At 46.8% G+C, this 26,864-nt stretch overlaps 1 protein-coding gene across 2 annotated transcripts in view; it reads left to right on the top strand.

The window, feature by feature from the left end:
- Window positions 1–26,864, top strand: part of SGSM2 (small G protein signaling modulator 2) — a 761,725-nt gene that overhangs the window by 702,000 nt on the left and 32,861 nt on the right. For both annotated transcript variants that reach the window (XM_069227030.1, XM_069227029.1), the window contains 2 exons: window positions 9,352–9,534; window positions 22,286–22,693. In XM_069227030.1, coding sequence (XP_069083131.1) covers window positions 9,352–9,534; window positions 22,286–22,693 — 591 coding nt within the window. The remainder of the gene's footprint in view (window positions 1–9,351; window positions 9,535–22,285; window positions 22,694–26,864) is intronic.

Consider the following 26,864-nt stretch of genomic DNA (forward strand, 5'->3'; position numbering starts at 1 on the left):
TGTCAGTTTGAGGTGTCCACCACTTCTCCCTGCCATGGCCCTGCCCTGCCCTAGACTCCCATGGCTCAGTCAGTCACTGCCTGACCGAGCAGGGGGGCAACGCTCCTCCGCTATTACGAAGGAATCACCCCTGATGAGAGGTGCTACTGGTATGATTTGTTTCAAGAGCAAGCACATCTGTGCCTGTCCATGGCTGGACCATGCCCAGTCAGGAACCCTTACTCCTCCCCTACTTGCAGATACACCTCCACTGAGCTCTAAGCCCTGGAGCACCTCACCTCGATCTACGGTAGGTCCTTTTACCTGCCAGTACTATCTCGTCTCCTGCAACACCAAAGCACCTGCATGCATGACGACCACCACCAAGCCAACAACGACTGCTTCAAAACAACTCCACTGCATCCTGCTAAACTCACGATCACTCTGCAGGCATTCCACCAAGATCTGGGACACCATCACTTCTTTCACCCCTATGTTATCTCCCTCACCGAGACATGACTCAGCCTTGCATCCATGCCCAACACCACCACAGCAACTCCTGATGGCTACAAAACAGCACACCAGGACTGCCTCAACAAACAGGGAGGTGGAATCGGCATCATCCACGAAGAAACCATCCACTGCATCACTGCAGCAGACAACACCACCCCAATTATGGAGCACCTCAATTTCTAACTCCAAACTGATGACAAAGCCACCTTCAGAGGCACCCTTGCCTACAGACCTCCAGGACCACGCCACAGTTTCTGTGATGCAGTCCCCAAATTCATTGGCCCACTCGCCACTGACTCTAAACAGTAGATCTTCCTCGAAGACCTCAAACCTCAACTTTCACCTCAACGACATTAACAACACCAACAACGCCAATCTCCTCGAAAGCATGAGCATCATCAGCCTCACCCAACTAGTTACTGACCCTACACACAATGCAGGACACACACTCAACCCCATCTTCATGGCCAGAGTCAGAGTCAAGTACAGCCATGTCACCGAGCTTCCCTAGACAGACCACACCAAAGTCCACTTCACCATCACTGGATCCCCAAACACCTCCACCAAGACACCCAACACCTCACACTGCAGCTGGAGTAAAGTATCAGAGTCAGCAGACCGACGCCCTCAACACCTCCCACCCTAACACCTCAACCAACCTAACACAGGCTGTCAAGAACTTCTTCATCTGGATCACCAAATGTGACAGCATTGTCGCCCCATCAAGCTCATCAAACTCAAAAGACACAGCAAGCAAGCCACAAAACGCAACTTCAAAAGACTAGAAAGGAAATGGCGCATCAGCAAGGAGCCAACAGACCAAGCCACCTTCAAGTCATTCCTCAACCAATAACACCAACTACAGAATGAGATAAAAAGGAGCGCCCTAGCCAACCACATCGAAGTGGCTCTAACATAGCAAAGAACTCTTCAACATCATCAGAGTTCTCCAACCTCTCAGCCACCGAAAACATCATCACCCATTCCCAGGAATTCTGCAACACCTTGAAGGGCTTTTTCTATGACAAGATCTCCTCCATCTACAAAAACCTTGAAACCTCAATCCACCACCGCTGACACCCTCAGCCTCCTCGCTCCCAGGGATTCAAACTCTGATCACCTGCTCACCGCCTGGGAACAGCTCTTTACCCAAAACACCTCTACCATCATGAACTCAGGAGCACCCATGGACCCACATCCCCCCCACATTTTCAACCTTGGGAGCAAGATGATGAGCAACGAGGTAGCTGAAATTTTCAACTCACCCATAAGTACGACCACCTTCCCCGAAGAATGGAAACATGCAGAAGTCAAACCTCTTTTCAAGAAACCATCCGCTGAACCCAGCGAACTCAAGAACTATTATCCCATCTCTCTTCTTCCCTTTTCCTGCAAAAGTCCTTGAAAAAGGCCATCAGCTGCCAACTTACAGAATACCTGGAGAACAACAATCTTCTGGAATCCTGATTCTGCACCAACCACAACACAGAAACCATCTGATTGCTGCAGCTGACAACATTAGAACCCTCCTTGACTGGAGAGAAATAGTGGCCCTGATCTTTCTTGACCTCTCTGTGGCATTTAACGCCTTATCCCACCACACCTTTATCATGAGACTTCATCACATTGGAATCTAAGGAGATTCCCTCAAATGGACTGCCTCCTTTCTTAATGGAAGAACCCCAAGAATCCGCCTACCACCTTTCACCTCAGTACCCAAGAACATCATCTGCAGCGTCCTCCAGGGCTCATCCCTCAGCTGTTCAAAATCTACATGACCCCCCTTTGCCCAACATCATCAGATAGAACCCACAGATTGAACATCATATCCTATGCAGACAACACCCAGCTCATCCTCTCTCTATCAGAACAGCCCTGCGCCACAAGGGCCAACATCTGCAGATGCATGACGGGCATCGCCGACTAGATGAAAAACAGTTGCCTAAAACTTAACACAGACAAGACAGAAGTGCTAATCTTCAGAAACAAAACCTCCCTGTGGAACAACTCCTGGTGGCCTTCTGAACTAGGACCCACACCCACTCCAACTGTCCACGCTGGTAAGCATGGCATCATCTTGGACAGCAAGCTCACCATGACAAACCAGATTAACTCTGTCACTTCCGCTTGCTTTCTCACTCTTTGCATGCTCCAGAAGATCTTCTAATGGCTCCCTGTCAACACCAGACAACTGTCAATCACACCCTAGTCACCAGGCGGCTGGACTCCTGCAATGCAGTCTACATAGGAATCCCCACATACCTACTGAAGAGACTACAGACCATACAGAATTAAGCAGCTCACCCCTCCTCCTACCTCAAGAAGCTGCACTGGCTCCCCATTCAGAAGAGATGTCAATTTAAGATGCTGATCCACACCTATAAAACCCTTCACAATCAAAGACTAGCATACATCAATCATCGCCTGAACTGCCAACAACTCTCCAGACACCTGCTCTCTGCTTCTCGCTGAAGCAACAGTGGAGGATGCCTCTTCTCATACCTTGCAGCAAAATCCTGGAACAACCTCCCCCTTCGCCTACGGACCTAATCCTGACTTCTGGAATTCAGGAAAGGACTCAAGAACTGGCTATTCAACTGAGCCCCCTCATATCAGCAATGTTCTCAGCACTTGGGTACCTGCACAGGTGATTAGCCGCGCTCTATCAATCATTGATTGATTGATAAAACAAATGAAACTTGAGAGAGGAGCTATCGAGTGATGAGGGGCACTGTTGGACTGTAATAGTGAGGGAATCGTGGAGATGGAGCCCAAAAATATTGTTGCACCGGGCGCAACCAGCAATAAAGCTGACCCTGACGTGCCACTTATTGGGGTGGATGATTCTAACATCCCTTGAAATGGTCGTTCATTGTTTTCTCAGCTTCTTGGCTGTGCTTAATAGTGAATCTGTGCACTTATATTATATTTATATGTATCTATCATGCTTGGCATCTTATTTTTTGTGGACTCCATAAGAATGTTTGTGGGTACGACTGGGTATATTGTTGCACAGTAAGGTCAATATTTAAAATGCTTTAAAAGCTAATACAATTGACTATATAATAAATGAAAGCCATGAAGATGCAAAAATGCTCCTCTTACCTGCGAAAAGTGCTCCTAGTGGAGAAAGTATATTTTGATCACCTGAAGAGGCCTGGGACAGGATGGAAACACAAGGGAGGCCCGCCCACCCGACTCTGCAGTCTGAGAAACTTACACATGGATCCCAAGGAGATGCAGGACCCTCTACACTGGCAGACACACACACAGGACCCGAAGAAATACACAATCGGAAACCCCGGTGGTCTGACACGATGGAACATTGGACATCAAAGAAAAGAAGACGAGAGAGAGGAGGCTAAGACCCTGATCCAGGTGGTCAGGTCAACTAAAATGATGGCAGGACTGGGAGGGGAGAGCACTACACAGGCCTGTTCTGAAACATGCATCCAGTGGCATACCTGCAGGTCTAAGTGGTGGGGCAACAGTGACATTGTAGTGAAAGGGCCAGTAGAGGCCTGGAAGACTGAGACCCTCAAGTCCTTAGCCCCAGCAAGCAATGGAATGGTACAGGAAACTGATCTGCACATATGAGGAGGGTAGAAACTCTCATTGGTTGGACCCACATAAAGGAAAACAGCCTCCAAGATCTGAAGATATCTGCATTAGCGAAGGAGTCAGTGGATCACCCAAGTTAGCAGTATCCACAAATGAATCGGAGTAGAATAGAATAGGCTTGAATAGATCGTGAGTGGAGCCCCTTGGGGAGGTGTTAGGACACACCTGGACCATACTTGTCAGCACAGAATGACGGACACTGTTTACATAGTCACTTGGAATGTACAGAGCCTAAACACATTTGTGAAAAGGCATAAGGTTCAGTCATTCTTGAGCAGCTGAAGCATTCACATAGTCCTTCTCCAGGAGACTCACCTTTCCGATGGAGAGGAACAGACGCTTGTGGAAAAAGTGGAGGGGATGAGTATATTTCTCAACCTACACCAGCTCCACGGGTGGTTTTAATCTGGTTTGCCCCTGGGGTTCCATTCTATGCTTCCATACTTCAAAACATACATTGAAGGCCAATATGTCCACTCTAGGGTACCCTAGATTGGAGTGACATATACCTCCTCAACATACAGGGAGTGCAGAAGTATTAGGCAAGTTGTATTTTTGAGGATTAATTTTATTATTGAACAACAACCATGTTCTCAATGAACCCAAAAAACTCATTAATATCAAAGCTGAATATTTTTGGAAGTAGTTTTCAATTTGTTTTTAGTTTTAGCTATGTTAGGGGGATATCTGTGTGTGCAGGTGACTATTACTGTGCATAATTATTAGGCAACTTAACAAAAAAAAATATATACCCATTTCAATTATTTATTATTACCAGTGAAACCAATATAACATCTCAACATTCACAAATATACATTTCTGACATATAAAAACAAAACAAAAACAAATCAGTGACCAATATAGCCACCTTTCTTTGCAAGGACACTCAAAAGCCTGCCATCCATGGATTCTGTCAGTGTTTTGATCTGTTCACCATCAACATTGCGTGCAGCAGCAACCACAGCCTCCCAGACACTGTTCAGAGAGGTGTACTGTTTTCCCTCCTTGTAAATCTCACATTTGATGATGGACCACAGGTTCTCAATGGGGTTCAGATCAGGTGAACAAGGAGGCCATGTCATTAGATTTCCTTCTTTTATACCCTTTCTTGCCAGCCACGCTGTGGAGTACTTGGACGCGTGTGATGGAGCATTGTCCTACATGAAAATCATGTTTTTCTTGAAGGATGCAGACTTCTTCCTGTACCACTGCTTGAAGAAGGTGTCTTCCAGGAACTGGCAGTAGGACTGGGAGTTGAGCTTGACTCCATCCTCAACCCGAAAAGGCCCCACAAGCTCATCTTTGATGATACCAGCCCAAACCAGTACTCCACCTCCACCTTGCTGGCGTCTGAGTCGGACTGGAGCTCTCTGCCCTTTACCAATCCAGCCACGGGCCCATCCATCTGGCCCATCAAGACTCACTCTCATTTCATTAGTCCATAAAACCTTAGAAAAATCAGTCTTGAGATATTTCTTGGCCCAGTCTTGACGTTTCAGCTTGTGTGTCTTGTTCAGTGGTGGTCGTCTTTCAGCCTTTCTTACCTTGGCCATGTCTCTGAGTATTGCACACCTTGTGCTTTTGGACACTCCAGTGATGTTGCAGCTCTGAAATATGGCCAAACTGGTGGCAAGTGGCATCGTGGCAGCTGCACGCTTGACTTTTCTCAGTTCATGGGCAGTTATTTTGCGCCTTGGTTTTTCCACACGCTTCTTGCGACCCTGTTGACTATTTTGAATGAAACGCTTGATTGTTCGATGATCACGCTTCAGAAGCTTTGCAATTTTATGAGTGCTGCATCCCTCTGCAAGATATCTCACTATTTTTGACTTTTCTGAGCCTGTCAAGTCCTTCTTTTGACCCATTTTGCCAAAGGAAAGGAAGTTGCCTAATAATTATGCACACCTGATATAGGGTGTTGATGTCATTAGACCACACCCCTTCTCATTACAGAGATGCACATCACCTAATATGCTTAATTGGTAGTAGGCTTTCGAGCCTATACAGCTTGGAGTAAGACAACATGCATAAAGAGGATGATGTGGTCAAAATACTCATTTGCCTAATAATTCTGCACTCCCTGTATATGCTCCTAACACAGACGATAAAGACTTCTATGGTGCAGTAGAAAAAGAGCTTATCCAATATGCAGACACCCCACTCCTATGGATGGGTGATTTGAACTATGTTTAAGATGGCCAAATGGACAGACATACCCCCAAACTTGGAACAAAGCCTAGCATGACAGCTAAACGACAGGAGATTATGACAACTCTCCATTTTGTGGATGTCTGGCCTGATTGGAGAGGATTCATGCTCGGCAGGAAAACACATATGAACCTCATGCGGTTGTCGCTTGTCATGCACATGACCCAAAAGATGCAACACACATGGAGAAGGCATTCTACACCCTTAATTGGGAATATCCATGGAGGTTGCTCCACAAGATGGGATGTGGCCCACCGTTCTTACAATGGACTAGGCTGCTATACACCCGCCCCGTGGAGAGGATTCATATGGGTGGTGTGGTATTGGAGATCATAGCCGGTACCCAAGGGATGGAGCAGGGCTGCCCCCTAGCCCAGCTCCTGTTCACCTTGGCCATGGGGCCGCTGGGCTGGCAGTGCACCTGAGGCATGTGCTGCAGGACTGAGGACTGCAGGTGGGACATAGCACACATATTGTGTCACTGTATGTATATGACACTGTAAAAACTGTAAACTTCGCACTTGTATAGCACACTACTCACCCATTAGGGTCTCAAGGCGCTGTACGCATACCACTGTGGAACCCCTCCTGGCTTTTCCCTGTGAGGTGCCCACTCCTGGACAGCCCCAGGGTAAAGCCAGGCATCCAAGCACTGGTTGTGGAGATTAAGCAAGCTATTGCCCAGAGTGCGACCCATTAATTAGTTTAAGCACTGAGGCGAGAATTAGCTGGTCCAAGGGAATTGAGCCCAAGACTCGCCAAGAGGGGGGAAATTGAACCCTATTCCGCACCAGATCTCTGAATCAGGGGCTGCCGCTCTAACCATTGTGCCACACTTCTCCACATTGCTGAGTAAGCCGGACCATTCGATCCCAATATTACTGAAGGCGCTGGACTATGCATCAACAAAAAGAAGATGATGCTGTTGCTGCTGGGGGGACTGCTCGACGGGCAGAGTAGAGCTGCCAGAATTAGAGCTAGAGGCATTCCGATATTTGTGTTTACAAGTATCTCACCCCTCCCCCCCACCCCCGCAGAGCAGGATGACCTGAACATGGGAGAAGTGACGGCAGGACTCCGAAATGATGACGTTCTGGAAACGCTCCCTCTGTCACTGATGGGCTGGGTGGCGATTAGTACAACGGTGCTTGTACGTCCTTCAGAATTAGTTCTGTATAATACCAAGGGAAAGGTTTCAAGAATTAGACACTGTGCTAATCTTACTGGCAAGGCAAAGGCTGGGGTGGGACTCCCTGCTCCCTGCCCTCCAGCTGTACCACCCAGCTGGGGCACTACAATATGCAGTTGGCCAGGGGCAGAAAACAGAAAAGAGGCCGCTGGGTGGACTGAAGGGGAAATGGAGCCTCGCCAAGGATTGGTGCAGGGCCCCAAAGGATTATCCATTTATGTTACAACAAGTGGCTGACAAATGGGAAAAGGCAAGTTAAAGTGTGTTGCGCAGGCCCCAAAAAGCAAAACTTCTGCCCCCACGGTGCTGTTGCCCTTCCGATGTGTACGGAATACCATGAATGTGAGACTGTTTGGATGGGATGTGTCAGACATATCTCAGGCCTCTGAGATTGGGCCATCACAGAAGAACAGAGGGTGCAACAGGTTTGCAGGGATGAGAACGCAGAAAGAGGCCTAGGATTGTGGAGGGAAATGCTGGACAAGCTGGGAGGGACGGCAGACCCTGAGGGCACACAGTACACAAAAGGTGGGAATTGAGGGGAATGAGGGAAATCATAGCGTACCGTTCACACCATGCTCTATCCTTCACGCCTCTTTCTGGAATCTTTGTTGAGACGTGGGTGGAACTCATTGTTTGCCACCTTATTACAAGCCTGCTAATGATTTTACGCTCCCTGAGCCAAAGATTTCGATGAATCATTACCATGAGACTGAAAAGCTGAGCTGTGTGTTCTGTTACTTGCTGCTGCAATCAGAAAATGAAAACAAAATTTTTCTTAAAAAATAATTGAATATATTAAAAAAAATGTGTTGTAGAGTGCACCATTTTCTCCCAAATGTTCTTGTTTCCATTGAACAGGGATGAATAGAATGGAAAATACCTGGTCCCCTTTTCGCACGCTCATTAAAAATACCGATCATCAAAGAGGAGGCCTGGGTTCTGTCCATGGTTCTGCACAGGCCTGGAATGTGCCGACCTCGACTTCTTTGTCCTCTGGGGAGGAGGATGACCGTGCAGACCCCATGGTGTAGAGTTGGGCACAATAAAAAGAATAAGGGCTGTTGTCTGTGAGGAAACTATGAGACCTATGTGTGAAGATTAAAAATATCACTTTCTGATATGTGCTGATCTACAATAATTGGTTATTCTTACTTTAGAAAATGCAGAGGAGTATTGGATTTAGTGGCATTTATCTTTGTAAAAGGTTTTGTAGTACTAGTTGAATGATTATGCTGTACTCTGAAAAAACATCCCAAATAAAGTTTAGAAAAAGAGGCATTAATCAAGTTTAGGAACAAGAGCTACAATGCTTTACAAAAGTTGTTTCTATGTACACAGCGCTTCCTTATAACTGTATGTGTGGTATAATAAGCATTGGCAAAGCTAATAGGTCTTGCATTTTACCTATTGGCTGTGCAAGTGCCTTTTGTTTATGGTGTACATCATCAACAAAAATGTAGTATAGGCTGGCCACAGTGACCTCAGTGTCATGTAATTTATGTGACGCCATTGATGTAAATGTCCCGTGATCGTTCGGATCCGGATGGATCATTCAATCCGGATTGCGTTTCATGTGATTTCCAAAGGGCCCGTGGTGCCATTTCCAGTGATGCCTTATTTCTACAAGCCAGTGGTTCTGAAACCTAAAACATTCGACCTGCTTGTGGTGAGGCTTTATTGACAGATATGTGTATGTCTGCAAATGCTATTCCCAATCGGCAGTGTTCGCTGCTCCCCGCCATCGACTGTTGCTGGCCCTAGCCGGACACATAGATCCCGAGATGTTCTCAAGACGCGTGTTAATGCAGGAACTCACTGTGAGTTTTCTTTTCTCCCAGGTGGATGATCTGATTGCCAACCACTATCAGAAGGTCATGGCAGAGTGGAAGGCCTGTGAAGTGATTGTAAAGCAGAGAGAGAAGGAGTCTCATTCAGCTATTTTTGCCAAATTTTCATCTGGGAGCAGCATTGACAGCCACGTTCAACGTTTGATCCACCGGGATTCCACGATCAGCAATGATGTATGACCTTCTTATTACACACAAAGTTGACAAACTGTAATGATAACTGTAAAGTACATTGTTCAAAGAAACTTTTAATTACAAGTCTGTAGCATAGAATAGTGGTTTATTATTTGGAGTGGACGTGTTGCCAGCATAAGCAATAAGACCACAAGCATGTCACAGTAAAGCATCAATTAGTTAAACCTGGGCACGACATCCTGGTAGCTATGGTACAGAGAAGACAGGCTTAACTTAGGAAAATATGTAAAGAACCCAGCAGTTACAAAGCTGTTAAAAAGTCAAAACACAACACAATAAAAATCCCAGAACCAATTTATCAGAGTGGAAGAAAATGCAATGAGTAAACCAACACCAAAATTTCAAAGATTCAATAATGGGAACTGGAAATATGATATTTATAAAGATATAGGACAAAAAGTGCCAAGATAAAAGCAAAGTGTCAATCATTGTTCACTGTTAACCCAGACCTAGGTGTGGTTTTTAGGCTGACCATGATGAAGAGCAGGTCGACTACACCAGCCGGGTTCCTCCCGGGCAAAGATTATACTTTGTGACTTCGGGCCTCATTTAGATCTTGGTGGAGGGGAATACTCCATGGCAGCTGGCAACTACAGTGGAGGGGGGGACAAATGCATGGATGTGGGCGCACGAGCACGTATCAAGTCTTCCTCCCACAAGATGTCTTCTGCCGGGATTGAAGCACGGTGTGCGGGCCAAAGCAAACTCCCTTGACTAATCCTGGCGCTGCTCACATGCTGTAAACCAGCAAGTGAGCGGCACCCTCATTGGATGGAGTGGCCTCTCTTTGCGCTCCACAGCACACGGTAGGCCTGCACTTGCTCTCAACCCAGCTTTCTTATGACAGGTGGGCTGAGAGGTTTAAAGAGTGCACGTCAGGCTAGCTGTCACAGGCCGGCCGGCCAAAGAGACATGTGAACTTTAAACAATGCACAGGGAGCCCTCTGCCACCACTCCTCCCTGCTGCCACTCAGCAGGCCCCGCCCGTCCTGACACTCGGTTCCAGACAGGATGATGAAAAATAAAAGGGTAATAAGCTACCCTTTTATTTTTTATCTCTGGGGCTTTGGGGGGCATGTAAGTGGGGCGATGCTCCTCCGCTCCAATGGAGGAGCCACGACTGGGAATACTCCGTCACAAATGTGACGGATATCCGATCCACTTTATTACGATCCCATTATATCCTACGGAGATTGTAATATGGCGGACGGGATATCTGTCACGTTTGAGACAGAGGCTTCCATCCACCAAGGTCTACATCAGCCCCTTAGCCTCTGAAAGCAGCTGGGAAAAAGTGGAGGCTCTATCCACCATGTCCTCTCCAAGCCACATGGGCACTGGACACGGTCTGGCTGAATTGTTGGTTGTGGCTGGAAAAACTCTGGACAGAAGCAATTTAATTTTCACGCCCACTGAAGTCCTCGCCTTAAGCGCGCTTTTGCATTGTCAAGATTTCGACCTTCAGACTTGGGGCCAGATTTACGAAAAAGTGGCGCATTGCAGCAAGACACTGCCGTGCTGCTCTGCGCCCCTTAGCAAGGGCAGGAATGTGCTGCATTTATGGATTACAGCACATTCCTGTCCTTTCCTCTCGTGCTGGCACACAATGGGCTGCCTAGCACCAACGCAGGCACCCTTGCGCCATGGTGTAAGGGTGCCCGCATTGCATGCAGGATTGTATTTGTGCAAGAAGGGACACTTTCACAAAAAAATATTGGGAATAAAGATATTTTTCCTCGTTCTACCTCACGTGGGGAAACGTAAGGTTTTGGCGCATCCTCGGGTTTACCACGGTTGGTAAGTCTGGGGATGCATAAAAATACATAGGTGCCACGTGGGAACACCCACTGCAACACCCATGGAATGCCTCCCTTGCTCAGAGTAAGGCAGTGCAGCTGCCTTGCCTTACTCCAAATCTATGAGGCGATTCAAAGCCCCACAAAGTGGCTTTCTCTGGCCTCACAGACCTGGTTGCAAGGAATGCGCCACCATTGTGCCACAAAAAACGATGCAACGGCAGTGCAAGGGTGTCATAAATATGCCCCTTAGTCTTTTCATGGTGCTCCGAATCCTCCAGCAAAGCAAATCTAGAACGGTATCCAACAAAGTCCTCTTGAAATCAGCCACTGCTGCCATGAAGTCCCACTGAATCTCAGGAATGTCCCACTGAATCCTCATCCTCGGCCCCACTCCCACCGCATGGGACGACTCCTGGTGGCCCCCCACCCTAGGCAGCACTTCCCAACCCACCGACCACGCGCGCAACCTCGGCTTCATCCTGGACTCATCCCTCACCATGACCAGACAGATGAACTCGGTGACCTCGGCATGCTTCAACACCCTACGCATGCTCCGCAAGATCTTCCGCTGGATCCCCACCGACACCAGGAAGACCGTCACCCACGCCCTCGTCACCAGTCGCTTGGACTACGGGAACACCCTGTACGCGGGCATCACCACCAAGCTACTGAGGAAACTCCAACGGATCCAGAACGCTACCGTAAGACTCATCCTGGACATCCCTCGCCACCACCACATCTCAGGACACCTGAAAAAACTCCATTGGCTCCCCGTCAACAAGAGGATCACCTTCCGACTCCTCACCCACGCACACAAAGCCCTTCACAACCTCGGACCCAAACTCATCAACAACCGCGTCTCCTTCTACACTCCTCCGCGCACTCTACGATCCGCCGGACAGGCCCTGGCAGCCGTACCCCGCATCCGCAAAGCCACCGCCGGAGGAAGATCCTTCTCTTTCCTGGCAGCGAAGACCTGGAACTCTCTGCCCAGCCACCTTCGCGCCATACCTGAACACCTCTCCTTCAGAAGGCAGCTCAAGACCTGGCTCTTCGAGCACAGACGCCCCCCGAGCCCCCCCCGCCCAGCGCCTTGAGACCCTTTATGGGTGAGTAGCGCGCTTTATAAATGCGAATGATTGATTGATTGATTGAGGAAGTCGCAACCTTTCAGAGTTTTTGGCACTGCTCCTCTTGGGCTCTTCTAAGGATCTCAGGAACAATACTTAGACGTGAGGACTCAGTCCAGCAGAGGCCATCCATTTGCTACTGGCCGGCTGGGCACTTCAGAAGAAAGGCCTCTTTCAACACTTTCTATCCAGTGAGGAAAATGGGGCAGACTTCCTACTTTTTCTGCATATCCTGTATGTTTTACTGCAAATGATCTCACACTGCATTATTTTTAAGCAAGTACAACCTGGCAGAGTATTTCTGCAATTGAAGGGAGCTAGTATGCCAACCAGGGGTGTGTTTAGGGTAATAAGCAGTGCCTTCCTCTTCAGATGCACCAACTGGTTCTGAAACCAGCTCCCCCTCCCACTAGGCAGTGGCCAAACGGCCTACTGATGGCATACGGAACAAAAGGCTTCCTTTCCCCAGGTCTCCCTTTATACATAACTATAAATCAGCAGGTATCATCCCAGTCCCTTTCAAGCTAATGGGGTTTCTGAACCCTTCCCAGCTGCTTTTCCTGAGTTGATATCTGTGACACACCTCACACCCGGATCTTCATGTGAAAAGGCCACCCTAGGTCATTGTTTCTACTCTGGGAGCAGTTTTTACTCCTCAGTAAAGGGGAAGCACTGGCAGATCCATCTGCCAGTAGGCTACTGCTAACTACTGACAGTGGAGGTTCAGGCATGCAAAGTGTGTTAAAAAAAATAGCACATCAGGCAACTATCCAGTCTAACATGTCTTCAATGTAAAAATAGTAAGCAGCTCAGCAAAATCGTGTGTCACTCCAAGCACATACTTTGAATCTCTTTGGTGGCTAAAATGCATCATCATTTCTGGGACATCAACAAAGTTGTTACCTCACAGTAAAAAACAGACAACAATGTCCATACAGACGGCCAGATTTATTATTTTATCATGCAACGCAGCAAAACATTTGTCCGTGCTCCATGCAGTGGCGTAACAATTGCCCCCGCATCCTCTGGTTGCGAAGGGGCCTCTGAGCTCCAAGGGTCCCCCTCCGGCACTGTGCAAGGGCATTGGGCCCATGGTCTGAGAGCTCCTGACTGGGTACGGAGTGTGCTCCCATGTACTTTGCTTGGGGGGCCCTCAAGTTTCATCTGCCACTGACTCCATGAAAGGGAGAGGGTAGGAATGTGCCATTTCTATACAGAAATCCACTGCCTATGCTAGCACACAATCTACAGCCATGGTGCTAATTCAGGAACCCTGGCAGCCATGGTGCCCGCATTACAGGCAGGATTGTTTTTATGAAATATAGCGGTCTTGGAAAGAGGAAACAACGAGGAGAAATAAGGATATTGCTCCTCATTGGTCCTCTGGTGGGAAGACCTACAGTTCTGGAGAATGCCCAGGTCTGCCAGTGTTGGTAAGTCTGGGAATGCTGCAGAACACATGGGAGAGTGTAACACCCCACCAGAGTAACGTAAGGCAGCGACACGCATTACTCCAACTTTACCAAGCCACGCAGAGCCAAGCAAAATGGATGTCCGTGGCTTGGTAAAGACAGACCCTTATAGTTTGATGTTACTTCTGGTGTAAGTGGGGGCATTGGGATTATGTTCAGCAGACGCTGGGATAAAAGGTGGTATGAGGGTGTCACCTAAGGTATTTGAATTTACCTAGTGTACTTATTTGCAATTTAACTCGCATTATTTAGAAGTGTGTGTGTGTGATAAAAATAATTTTCCTTTCTTAACCTCTTCGCTGCTAAGCTACGTCTCCCTCTGCCCCTGTGCTAAGCCTTTTTTGGCTATTTGGAGTAGTTCACGTTTAGACCCCCATACCTTTTTGTCCATATAAGCTATCAATGACAAAATTGCATCCTTTTTTTTTTCCATCATCCCGGGGATAAAGGTAAATTTGGGATTTTTAGAAAAAATGGGAAAAGGTGCTGCAGAAGAAAGCATCTGTTTTTTCCCTGAAAATGGCATCAACAAACGGTTTGTGGTTCTAAAATCAACATCTTCCTAGCTTTCAGGAACAGGCAGACTGGAATCAGAAAACCAAAATTGTCAACACTATTTTGAGATTTTACTGGGACATACCCCATTTTACCTATTTTTTATGCTTTCAATCTCCTTCCAGTTAGTGACAGAAATGAGTGTGAAACCAATGGTGGACCCCGGAAAGCTATACATTTCTGAAAAGTAGACAAAATACTCAATGCAGCCAGGGATCATTTGTGTAGATCATCTGAGGTTTTGCTATAGAAAGTAACAGTTGAAATAAAAAAAAAAAAAATGAAATGAGTTGGAAAAAACAGCCATTTTTTTCTACGTTTTCATCTGTAACTTTTTCCATATCGTTACATTAGCTGGACCCTTCTGGTTGTGTATATATATAGGGCTTGTAGGTTCACTAAGAACCCAAGTTACCCAGATCCAATAAATGAGCTGGGTTTTCATTGTGCACCAGGTATACATCAATTCATTTGGTAAAATATAAAGATTGAACAACAGGTATGAAGGAAACCTATGTATTTCCAAAATGGGCACAAGATATGCCGTTCAGAAGCAGTGGTTATTTGCACTCTGAATTTCCAGGTACCCATATTTGCATGTGGATTAGAGGGCTTCTTTCTTACACACTGTATTTGGAAGGCGCAAATGCAGAGAAAGACAATTGGTAATACCACTTGTTCTGCTATTCTGTGTTCCCCCAAGTCTCCTGATAAAAATGGTACCTCAGTTGTGGGGGTAGGCTGTTTACCCGCAACAGGAAACAGCTCAAAACACACCGTGGACAATCACATTTTTCAATGAAAACTGACCCTTTTATTGCAATGTGCCTAGCTTTGGATTTTGGCCTTTAGCTCAGCAGGCACCTCAAGAAACCTAGCAAACCTGTACATTTTTTAAAACAAGAATCCAGTATGGAGTGACGTGTGTGGCTTGCAGTCCCTTGCAAACCTCAAAATTTGACTAACAAAACACATTCTCAGGGAATGGTGGTCTAGTGGCCATCACAAGTAAGTATTTTCTCTCTGTCTCTCTTTTACTCTTGCTTTTTCTGCCTTTTTTCACTTGTTTTTCCTTTTCTTTCCATCTCTCTTCCTTTCCTCTGCCCCCTCCCGTGCCGCTCCGGCCCCTGCAGCCCCACCCCATCCCCCCCCCGAAACACCTTTCCCACCCTCCTGCCTCCCAGCTGACAGCTCCCCCACCCCCTTTCCCGCTCCCCACCTCCATCCCCTTCTTGCAGTGCGGCCATGCGCAGGGGCGCGCCACTGGGGTGCCAAAGGCAAGCTCGTCTGTACCCGTTCTGCACCTAGCCTGGATCTCCATTATACCACCCCCTGGCCAGCCTCCCTTATGACACGGAGACCCTCCTCCGCCTCAACACCAGACGCCTCAGCAACTGCTGCACCATCTCCCCCAAGGACACCCACGGACCTTTCACCTGCAGGAAGTGCAACTTCAGCACCAGCCTCAACAAGCTGAAGGTACTCTCCACACAGAGGGATACCAACATCCTCCACAACACCCTCAACTGCCTGCTCCTGAATATCTGCTCCCTCCACAAACATGCCACCGAACTCCGGGATTTGATTGACACCGCCCGACCAGACATCACCTGCCTTACCAAGACCTGGACCAACCCTACCTTGGGACCAGACATCGCCATTCCCGACGGATACAGCATCCTAAGGAGGGACCGGCCCTCCCGCCTGGGCAGAGGACTTGTCATCATACACAAGTCTTCACAATGTGTCAAGGCGGTCCCAGACGAACAATGCACCATCACGGAGCACCTTCACTTCCTGGTCTACTTCAACCACAACTCCTGCATCCGCGGCACCCTGGTGTATAGGCCACCCGGCCCCAGGCCAGCAATCATGGATGACATTGTAGACATTGCTACCCCCAGGCCTTGGTGTCAGGCGACTACCTCCTCCTTGGCGACCTGAAATTACACATCGAGGGCCGCGCTGACCCAAACACCACTGCTTTACTCAACAACCTCTCCACCCTCGGCCTCAGGCAGCTGGTCTCCACACCCACACCCATTGCAAGACACACACTGGGCCCCATCTTCACCACAAGCAACCGGATCACCATTAAGACCATCTCCACCCTAGATTGGACCAACCACCGCTGCATACACTTTACAATCACTGCACCCAGCAGCTGCACCTCCAGGAGCCCCCACAGGAAACGGAACAAAATCACCAACAAGCAACTCACCTCATCTCTTGCCAAATCTCTCCCTCTGATGACGCAACACAGCAGCACGCAATCTCAACGCATGGATCACTGAATGAGCCAACACTCTAGCCCCCCCTCCGGCTGACTTCGGCCAAAGAAAGCCAGCTTGTTCACCACCGAACTCCATGAATCAAAACATACCACAGACGTTTAGAGAAAAAATGGAGGAACAGCCAAACCTGCGAAGACCTCACCTTCTTCGGAGCTGCAACCACCACCCACTGCCGAAACATCAAGAATGCAAGGAAAGACGCACTCCAGGATTGCATCTACTCCTCCACACACAACTCTTCTCAGTCATCAACGACTTCATAAATCCCCCCCTCCAAAGCCACTAGCATCTCCCGGTCACCGGACCTCTGCAACAAACTTGCCACTTTTTTCCACTGCAAGATCCAGGACATCTACAACAGCTCCCTCCCAGAAAATCCTGCCACCGGAACCTGCGAATGACCTACCCCCCAGAACCCACCAAGACCATCCACAGCTGGTCCGCGCTCACCACAGAGGAAACAATCAGCATCATGAACAGCACCCACTCTGGAGCCCCCATGGGCCCCTGCCTACACCTTATACACATCAGAGCCAGCACTTCTATCGCCCCGAGGTCAGAAACACAATGAACTGCTCCATCAACACTGGCACCTTCCCAAGGACTAGAAACACGTTGAAATACACCCTCTCCTGAAGGAACCTTCGGCCCACCCATCTAAACCAAAAATTTCCAGCCCATCTCGCTGCTACCCTACCCCACCAAAGTACTGGAGAAAGCACTCAATGCACAACTATGGAATTTCATTGAGGCCAACAGCTCCCTGGACAGCTTCCAGTCCGGTTTCCGCAGCAACCACAGCACGGAGACAGCCTTCCTGGTAGCCACGGTCGACATGCAATTACTCCGAGACTGCGGCCACACCGCAGCGCTCATACTCCTCGACCTCTCAGCATCCTTCGACACAGTCTCCCACAGCACTCTATGCACCAGACTCCAAGACATAGGAATCTGCGGAAGAGTCCTGGAATGGATCCACTCCTTCCTCTCCAGGAGGACTCAGAGGTTCAGTCTCCCGCCCTACACATCCAGACCCACAGGAGTCAACCTCGGAGTCCCCCAAGGATCCTCACTGAGTCCCACACTATTCAACGTATACATGGCCCCTCTCTCAGCCATCATCAGAAGCCATGGTATGAACATTGTGTCATATGCCGATGACTCATCATTTCCCTCACCGAAGACCCGGACACGGCCAAAAGGAACTTCCACTCAGGAATGGAAGACGTCACCACCTGGATGAGACAAAGCTGCCTCAAGCTCAACTCCAACAAGACTGAGCTCATCACCTTAGGAAACGCCACCTCAGCTTGGGACGACTCCTGATGGCCCACATCCCTCAGCGCCGCCCCTGCACAGACTAAGCACACCCGCAAACTAGACATCATCCTCAACTCCTCGCTATCGATGACCCGCCAGGTAAACTCAGTCGCCTCCTCCTGCTGACACACACTCCACAAACTTTGAAAGATCTTCAGATGGATCCCAGCAGACTGCCGCAGGACAGTCACCCACGCCTTAGTCACAAGCAAGCTTGACTACAGCAGCGCCCTCTATGCCGGCACCTCGACTAGAAACACCAAAAAATTACACTCGTCTAGAATGCCACACCAAATTCATCCAGGACCTCCCACGCCGAGAACATATCTCCTAACACCTGAGGACCCTCCATTGGCTCCCAGTTGAGAAACAAATCACCTTCAAGCTACTCACCCACACGTACAAGGCCATACACAACCAAGGACCAGCCTACCTGAGCCACCACGTCTCCTTCCACACCCCCGCCAGATCCCTCTACTCCGCCCAGCTGGCCCTGGCCACCATCCCTCACATTTGTAAAACCACCACCGGAGGATGATCCTACACCTACATCACAGCAAAGAGCTGGAACAACTTCCTCCTGCACCTCGGAAAAAGCCCATCACTCACCATCTTCAGGAAGAACCTCAAAACGTGGCTCTTTGGATGAGGCCCTTCTCCTCCCCCCCAGTGCCTTGAGACCCTCATAGGTGAGTAGTCGTGCTTTATAAAAATTGATTGATTGATTGATTCTCCTCATTTTTCTGTGATGAAAAGTTCTGGAATATGAACAGAGCCACAAACCTACTTCCACCCATCATTCTCCTACATGTTCAGAGGAAAATGGTACTTTGTGTAGGTAGGACTAGTGCCCACAACAGGAAACAGCTCAAAATGCAACATGGACACATCAGATTTTTCCACGCAAACCTGACCTGTTGTTTGCAAAGTGGGTAGCAGTGGTTTTTGGGCCCTACTTCAGCTGACACCTAGGGGAACCTAGCAAACCTGTACATTTTAGAAAACTAGACACACAGGGAAATCCAGGATGGTGTGACTTGTGTCTCTTGCACAAGGTTGTTTTACCCAGAACCTCTTGCAAACCTCAAACGTAGACTAACAAAACACATTCTGCTCACATTTCTGTGATAGAAAGTTCTGGAATCTGAGGAGCCACAAATTTCTTACCTCCCAGGGTTACCCTCAGTCTCCCGATTAAAATGATACCTCACTTGTGTAGGTGCGCCAAGTGCCTGCAACAGGGAAGGTCCAAAAACATGTAGAAATTAAGGGGGAACCAAAGCGGATTTAAAAGGGCAGTTTCCTCCATATTTTTTTAGGCTGACTCTGCTATGTGACCCACACAAGTGGGGCAGAAGTTTTATTGGTAGTGATGGGGCAATGCTAGGTGGTAGGAATTTTGTGGATTCATGCGGATTCATCACAGAAATGTAGGAAAAATGCATGATTTCAGGAAAAGTTGGAGATTTGCAGAGAATTGTGGGTAAGAAAATGGTGTGGGGTGCATGTGAAGCACATCACCCTGGACTCCCCCAGATGTATAGTTTTCAGAGGTGTCTGGATCTGGTAGGTTGTTCCAGGTGGCAGCGTACACAGGTCCAAAAAGTGCAACCACTCACCATTGCAAGTGTGACAATATTGAGAGTTAGCCAAGTTCTCTGTGCCCATATGTAAAATAAAAACCCCAAAGAGTCCTCTTGCTTGGCATTGAGATGACATGCTTTGTTCCGATGGGCGGTGGTGGGAGGGCAGAAGGACTTTTCTCCCCTTAATTTGGGGTGGGATGCATAGCCACGGCCTTGGTATTGGCAGCCCTCACCCCTCATTTTTTTGTAATACCATGGCATCTAGAGAGCTACCAGCCTCCCGGGGGGCAGATAGGGGGTAAATACCCCATCTCCCACAAGGGCTGCAAAAAGTGTTTGACCCCATTTATTTGGGGTGAGGGCATGGCTATGCCCCATCCTTCTTTTTTTGTAAAGCATTTCTTTCATGGTGTCTAGTGGGCTTTCACCCCCCCCGGGTGTAGATCAGGGATAATAATCCCCATTTGGCCCCAGGAGGCAGAAAGGCTGTGGCCTTTTTTAGGGGGGCATTGCCATGCCCATTCTGGGCAGCCCCCACCCCTACACTAACAAAGAAAATAGTCCCTGGTGTCTAGTGGGCTTTCTGCCTCCCTCGGGGGAGGGAGGCAGATTAGGGCTGCTGCCCCCATCTGGCTCCACAGGGGTGGGGAGCATGGCCATGGTGGGCAGTCCCAACCCTCTTTTATAAAAAAACGAAATCCCTGGTGTCTAGTGGGCTGTGCCAAATGTTGGGAGGGGTGGGGGCTTTATAGTGCCCATGTATGGCAGCCCCCACCCCTACGTGTATATAAAAAATTAATCCTTGGCTCCTAGTTGGGGGAAGACAGAAAGACTGAAAATGTGTATAAAAACACTGGAAGAGCAAACGCCCTTGCCCAAGGGGCCTCCCCCTCCCCGGTATCTAGTGGAGTGAATCCCTGCTTGGGTATCACCCTTCTTGGGCAATCCCCAAGCAGGTATCCACTTGGGTGGGGTACCATTGGAAAGGGGAGATTCTTTCCTTTCCAACAATATCTTTCCAGTCTGGATCGTTGCTCAGCGGGCTGAGATAGCCCCACGAACACCGATGCAGAGAAAGAGTCATTTTACTTTCGTTTTCCGAGAAATTACGTTACAGTCCCGCACACACTTATTGTTATTTCTCTAAAAACCATAAACATCGTCGGAGGTGAGGAGGCTGTTCCCCACCTCCTGGGGCTGTTTTTAGCAGGGATTTCCCGGCTCGTGTGCAAGGAGAGCTGGGGGCCGTGCGATGCACACGAGCACCGTGACGTTGGATGGCTCGTAGTCGTCCGACGCATGGAAAGGATAAAGAAAACACACTGGCAAGACAATCATAGTATTGAATGTTGTTGTGTGCCAGTGAATTAGGATTGCTATCCCACCCCACCCCCTCTACGTAGGAGTCAAGTGCTGCAAAAGTCTACTTGGTTCTCAGTAAAACACAATTATAGATTTATGACTTGTGCAGCACTCACTTCACAACTAATAACCCAATTTCTTAAATTTTCATCTAAAATTTGTTGGAAGACTTTTATCCCAAATTCAAGCGACGGTGGAGGATGTGGTTGGATTTTGGATTTGTACTCACTGTATGTTACATCTTAATCATATAGGTCACATCAGATCAAGAGTTTAGCCCATCGGAGGCAATATCTTGAGATTTTAATGCACTGACAGGTAGAACAAGGTTATCATTTTCGACTAAAACTCTCTGGTTTCCTAGCTGTCGTTTCCGTTGTGGGGATTCACGTATCTTTATCAGCTGATTTCTGCATAGATGTTTCGAAATGTGTGGCAAGTTTATTTTTTTTGCAGAATGTAAAAAATTCATTTTAAGTCTTGGTATATACATCCCTGACTAATCCTAAACCATGGTGTAGGAAATACATTCTGCAAAGGTGCTTTATGTGCACCTGTTGTATACGTTGCAACCCCCAAAATGTGTGCATTGAATGTAGTACTTTCATTGGCCCTTTTTCCAAAACAAACCTGACATGTAAAATGCTTGAAAGTGGCCCTCTTGCTTGAAGAACTAGAACATGGTTGAATGCCAATAGTAATGATCTTAGGGCCTGATTTATACTTTTTTAGCGCCACATTTGCGTCATTTTTTGACGCAAAAGCGCGCAAACTTACAAAATTCAATTATATTTTGTGAGTTTGCACCTTTTTTACGTCAAAAAATGACTCATAAGCGGTGCTAAGAGTATAAATCAGCCCCTTATTTTGTTATCTTGAAATAGCTGAAGTACTTGTTAGCTCATTCGCACATGTAACAGAGATGCTCTTAATGAACTTTTGCAGGAACCTTATATAGCAGCGTTATCACTGCTTTACAGATAATGGGCCTGATTACAACTTTGGAGGAGGTGTTAATCTGTCCCAAAAGTGACGGATATACCACCAGCCGTATTACGAGTTCCATAGGATATTATGGACTCGTAATACGGCTGGTGGTATATCCGTCACTTTACCGTCACTTTTGGGACGGATTAACACCTCCTCCAAAGTTGTAATCAGGCCCAATGTGATTTCAATATATACTAACCTATTTTAAAAATACTTTTTTAGGTGTTTATGTCTTCAGATGAAATGGATGTACCCGACAGAGACGTAAAAGGTCACAATGACCCATCATCAACAGGAAACCCTGGTGCAACAGTCGCTGTCGTAGGAGCTGACCAACAGTCGGTGGAATTTGACTCGCCGGATTCTGGTCTTCCTTCCTCTCGCAACTACTCTGTGACCTCAGGTATTCTTTCCAGTATTGATGATGGGCAAAGTATCTGCTTCGAAGATGGTGCAGAGGAAGAATCAAGCACAGAGTCTGAACGGACAGAGATGTCAGCGGGCCACCCGCGCAAACCTCTGCGTCGTGCAGAGCCTCAGGATTCACTGACGGAGGACCAGCTGTGCTCCCAGTTAGAGTATCTAGCAACTGGAGAGGACATCTCGTCCATGTGTCCTACATCTTACACGGTACGTTATTGTTTTTTCAGAAGATTTATTAAAATTATATATTCTCATCACAGTTCATAAATTTTATCAAGCATGCACCAAAACAGTACAGGGATATGACTAATTAATTTATTTGGACGATTCTATGAATTACTAAAATGTAGTAACTTTGGGGCAGATTTATGAAAAGTGGATTTCCCTGCGCCCCTTAGCACCCCCCTACCGCCAGCATGTGTGCGCTGTATTTAAAATACGGTACCATGGCGCAGGGTAGGGGGAAATATTATCATTTTTCATGATTCTATTGAGTACATAGGCCCCATTCTAAAGAATGGAAGGCTCCTTTTAACGCCTCCTCTTGAGCAGGCGTTAAAAGTTCCATAAAAATGGCGTAAGGAAATCTCATAGATTTCCTTGTGCCATTTTTCCGGCTCCCCCAATGAGGGAACGCCCCCTTTGCATACATTATGCCTGGCGCAGGCATAATGTAGCGCAAAGGATTACAGAGTGGCGCAATGCATGCATTGCGCCACTCTCTAAATAAGGCGCAGGGAGTTCGGCTTTGTTGGGCCACATTAACGTAAAAAACAATTACGTTAATGTGTCGCAAAGTGGCGCTAGGGCACTATAAATATGCCCCTTTGTGCATCAATAAGGTAATTTTCATTTCCTAATTTGCAGACCCTTTTTTTTTATTTGGAAACTAAAGGGCTGCCATTTACCTATGCAACATGTATCCTTCATCATAAGGCAATGCTGTGAGGAGAGCAACTTTGTAATTTCTTGTTAAACCCTCCAGGTATGTGCAGCATGAGTTTGCTGTGGACAGACACTATGCTAATGTATTCCCTAAAATGTTTTACAACCTGAAGCGTTTTCCTGTGTTTGCTTTGTGTGTGCTGGTAGTAGGCCATAGTTTTGTCTAGTATCTTTATGACCCTTTGCATTGAATTGGGGAATGCTGAGGGGAAGTACAAGAACAAGAAAACCCTGCTCATGTAGTATAGACATTTGAAGAATAATTGTGCAAAACATGCAACTGAATTATCATGTTTATTAACTCTTAACATTTACTATTGTAGTATTCTGTTTTCAGAATGTGTTGCACATCACATGCTGTTAATTCTCTTGCCATCTGATACATGGCTCGAAATATTACTATTAGTATTTTTGAAGTTTTGTTTCCGACATACATTCAGTGACTTGTGATCATGTCACCTGAAGCCCAGATGACAGGGAGGCAGACCCTATCAGGATTACTTTTTTTTGGTCATCAGGTTCAGAGCTGTTTTTAAGTGCTGTGTATTAGGACTGTACAATGGGAGAAGAACTCAGCACTACAGACCAGAAAAATGCACGAAAGCATTGCAGAGCATCTTGAAGAAGAAATACATATTTGAATTCCGATATCAACTAGGACTAGTCATAGGAAAATGGTCCAAGTACAGCTGGTCATGGAAAACATAACATATTTTAACACATGATTATCTTGATTAGACCAGGTTGGTACTTATGGTAAGTAGGTAGATAGAAATGGTAGGTTTGGTAAGGCAGGTTATGTAGGGAAGGAATTTAATTTATTTTAGTGTATGTAGTGTATAAGAAACGTCAACAGAAGCTGAAATACCAGTGCAATCAATTAAGTTCCCTCCATAAAGATAAACATGATTAACAAAGTGTTTAAAGGCTAAAAGTACATGGGTTACTTCAACATTGTGAAAAATCCCAAAAGCTTCAGATGTAAATCTACATTTTCTTTTCTTTGATGAAAATATAGAACGTAAAACATGGTCTTGTAGGGTCCTGAGGAGTAGGGCGTACAAACAGTACAAGAGTCAGGGACTGTATCTACCCCAAAGTAGAAAGATCACAGATCCTCTGCTATTACAGAGTTTTCAGCCAGGCTGTTGGTTTATAGTTTTTCCAGAGACCCTATGGCGAAGCACCAAGGTGGCAAAAAATTGCTCTTTGAAAAATCATAATAGCCCTTTTTTCCACTGCCTCCCTCTCCTCAAAAAGTCTAAGTAAAAAAGTGGTTTTGTTTTACCTCACCCAACTAGGTCTCCTCAAAATAGACCAAAATTTGAATTTAAATAAAAAGCCAAGAGGGTTTTTTCTCACAGTATATTACTTTTCTCTTTTAATGTGATACCCATGTGCTACATCCCCCGGCAACAACTTTGTTCCAAATTACACCCCAATAACTCTTCCTTCAATACACAACTGCTATGCCTTCTCTTCAGGCTCGTTGATTATCTACGATAAGATCTTGTCTTGTTCTTGTCCTAGAACGTGGTCATCTTAATCCCTACCCTTTGACATTTTGGGGCATATTTATACTCTGTTTGCGCCGGATTTGCGTCGTTTTTTTTTACGCAAATCCAACGCAAAGCTAACTCCATATTTATACTTTGGCGTTAGACCCGTCTAGCGCCAAAGATCTTGGAGTTTGCGTCATTTTTTAGCGTGGACACCTACCTTGCGTTAATTATATGCAAGGTAAGCGTTCCCTTCTAAAAAATGACTCTAAGGCATGTGCGCCTTATTTAAACTCCTGTGCAAAAATGACGCACGGGAGTGGGCGGGCCTGAAAAAATGACGTCCAGCCGTTTTTGCGTCATTTTTTAACACCTGGTCAGGGCAGGCATTAAGGGACCTGTAGGCTCGGAAGGAGCCCAGAGGTGCCCTCCCATGCCCCCAGGGACACCCCCTGCCACCCTTGCCCACCCCAGGAGGACGCCCAAGGATGGAGGGACCCATCCCAGGGAACTTAAGGTAAGTTCAGGTAAGTATTTTTCTTTTTTTTTTGTGGCATAGGGGGGCCTGATTTGTGCCCCCCTACATGCCACTATGCCCAATGACCATGCCCAGGGGACATAAGTCCCCTGGGCATGGCCATTGGGCAAGGGGGCATGACTCCTGTCTGTGCTAAGACAGGAGTAATTTCAATGGGGGTTGGGAGTAAAAAAAAATGGCGCAAATCGGGTTGAGGCCAATATTTTGCCTCAGACCTGACTTGCCCCATTTTTTTACGCCCAAGCTCCATTGTCCCCTACGCTGGCGCTGCCTGGTGTGGGTCATTTTTTTTGACGCACACCAGTCAGCTGCGCCGGCTAACGTCATACAATAAATAAGGCGCCCGCATGGCACTTTGGAATGGCGTTAGCCGGCGTTAAAATTTTTGACGCACAACTGCGTTGGCGCAGTTGTGCGTCAAAAAGTATAAATATGGCCCTTTATGTTTTGAGTACTGCTGTCTTGTTATTTTTTTATCAAACGTCTTTGTTTTATACGATTTATTCTGTTCATAACCCCTCAATCACACATCACTTGTCAACGACATCTAGTGTAAGTATTGCCTGAGATAAAATACTCTTCAATCAGTGGGCACTGTCCACCATAGAGGAAATGTACTGCATCAAGCTCAAGAAAATTAGCATTACATCATCCATGACACAGGGACAAAACAAACAAGAACTATCTACCATTGAGCTTGGAAGCAGGTGCTGCTCTATTGGAATACACGGCAATCAAGAAAGAAGCGCTACAGAAAGGGGGATAAGGTCATACTCATTAAACTTATTAGTAAACAAAAAGGTCAAAATGGTACATTAACAACAGGCTTGGATATACGCCTACTTAACGAGTATGTCAAAAGAATTAATTTCAAAATGCCACTCTTGGAAGTTGTTCTACAGTTGCAGGAAGAAGTATATACTAAATTGTGGGGATGTGCACTCCTTATCCTGGTACATCTGGCACATTGAACATAGCTAAGGTTTCTAGTAAATTGCAAACATTATCAAATCAAAGTGCCACCAATTAGCATACAATCAGAACATAGGTGTCTTTGCAAAATGTCTTTTAGTGGTGGTCTTTTTTTAAGTTGCCTAACTTGACAATCCTTACCTATGTGATTTCCCCTTTTCATCACCACAATTGCTGAGGATTGGAGAATTCCATTGTCCGGACATTGAGGTCACAACTTTAGCACCAGAGAGATCTAGAAGCAAGTTTAAAGGGATTGAAAATGTACACCAACCAATGTATTTCACTGTAATGTGGGGTCTGAATGTTGTGCTTGTAAGACTATTGCGTCTTTTATAAAGTTCCAGTATGATAGTTCAAATAGTCTAGGAGTATGACGTATTTGGTGCCCATGAGGAGGTTTCTGAAGTGGGTGTAAGATCCT

The sequence above is a fragment of the Pleurodeles waltl genome, chromosome 3_2 (assembly GCF_031143425.1).
Source record: "Pleurodeles waltl isolate 20211129_DDA chromosome 3_2, aPleWal1.hap1.20221129, whole genome shotgun sequence".
NCBI classification, from domain to species: domain Eukaryota; kingdom Metazoa; phylum Chordata; class Amphibia; order Caudata; family Salamandridae; genus Pleurodeles; species Pleurodeles waltl.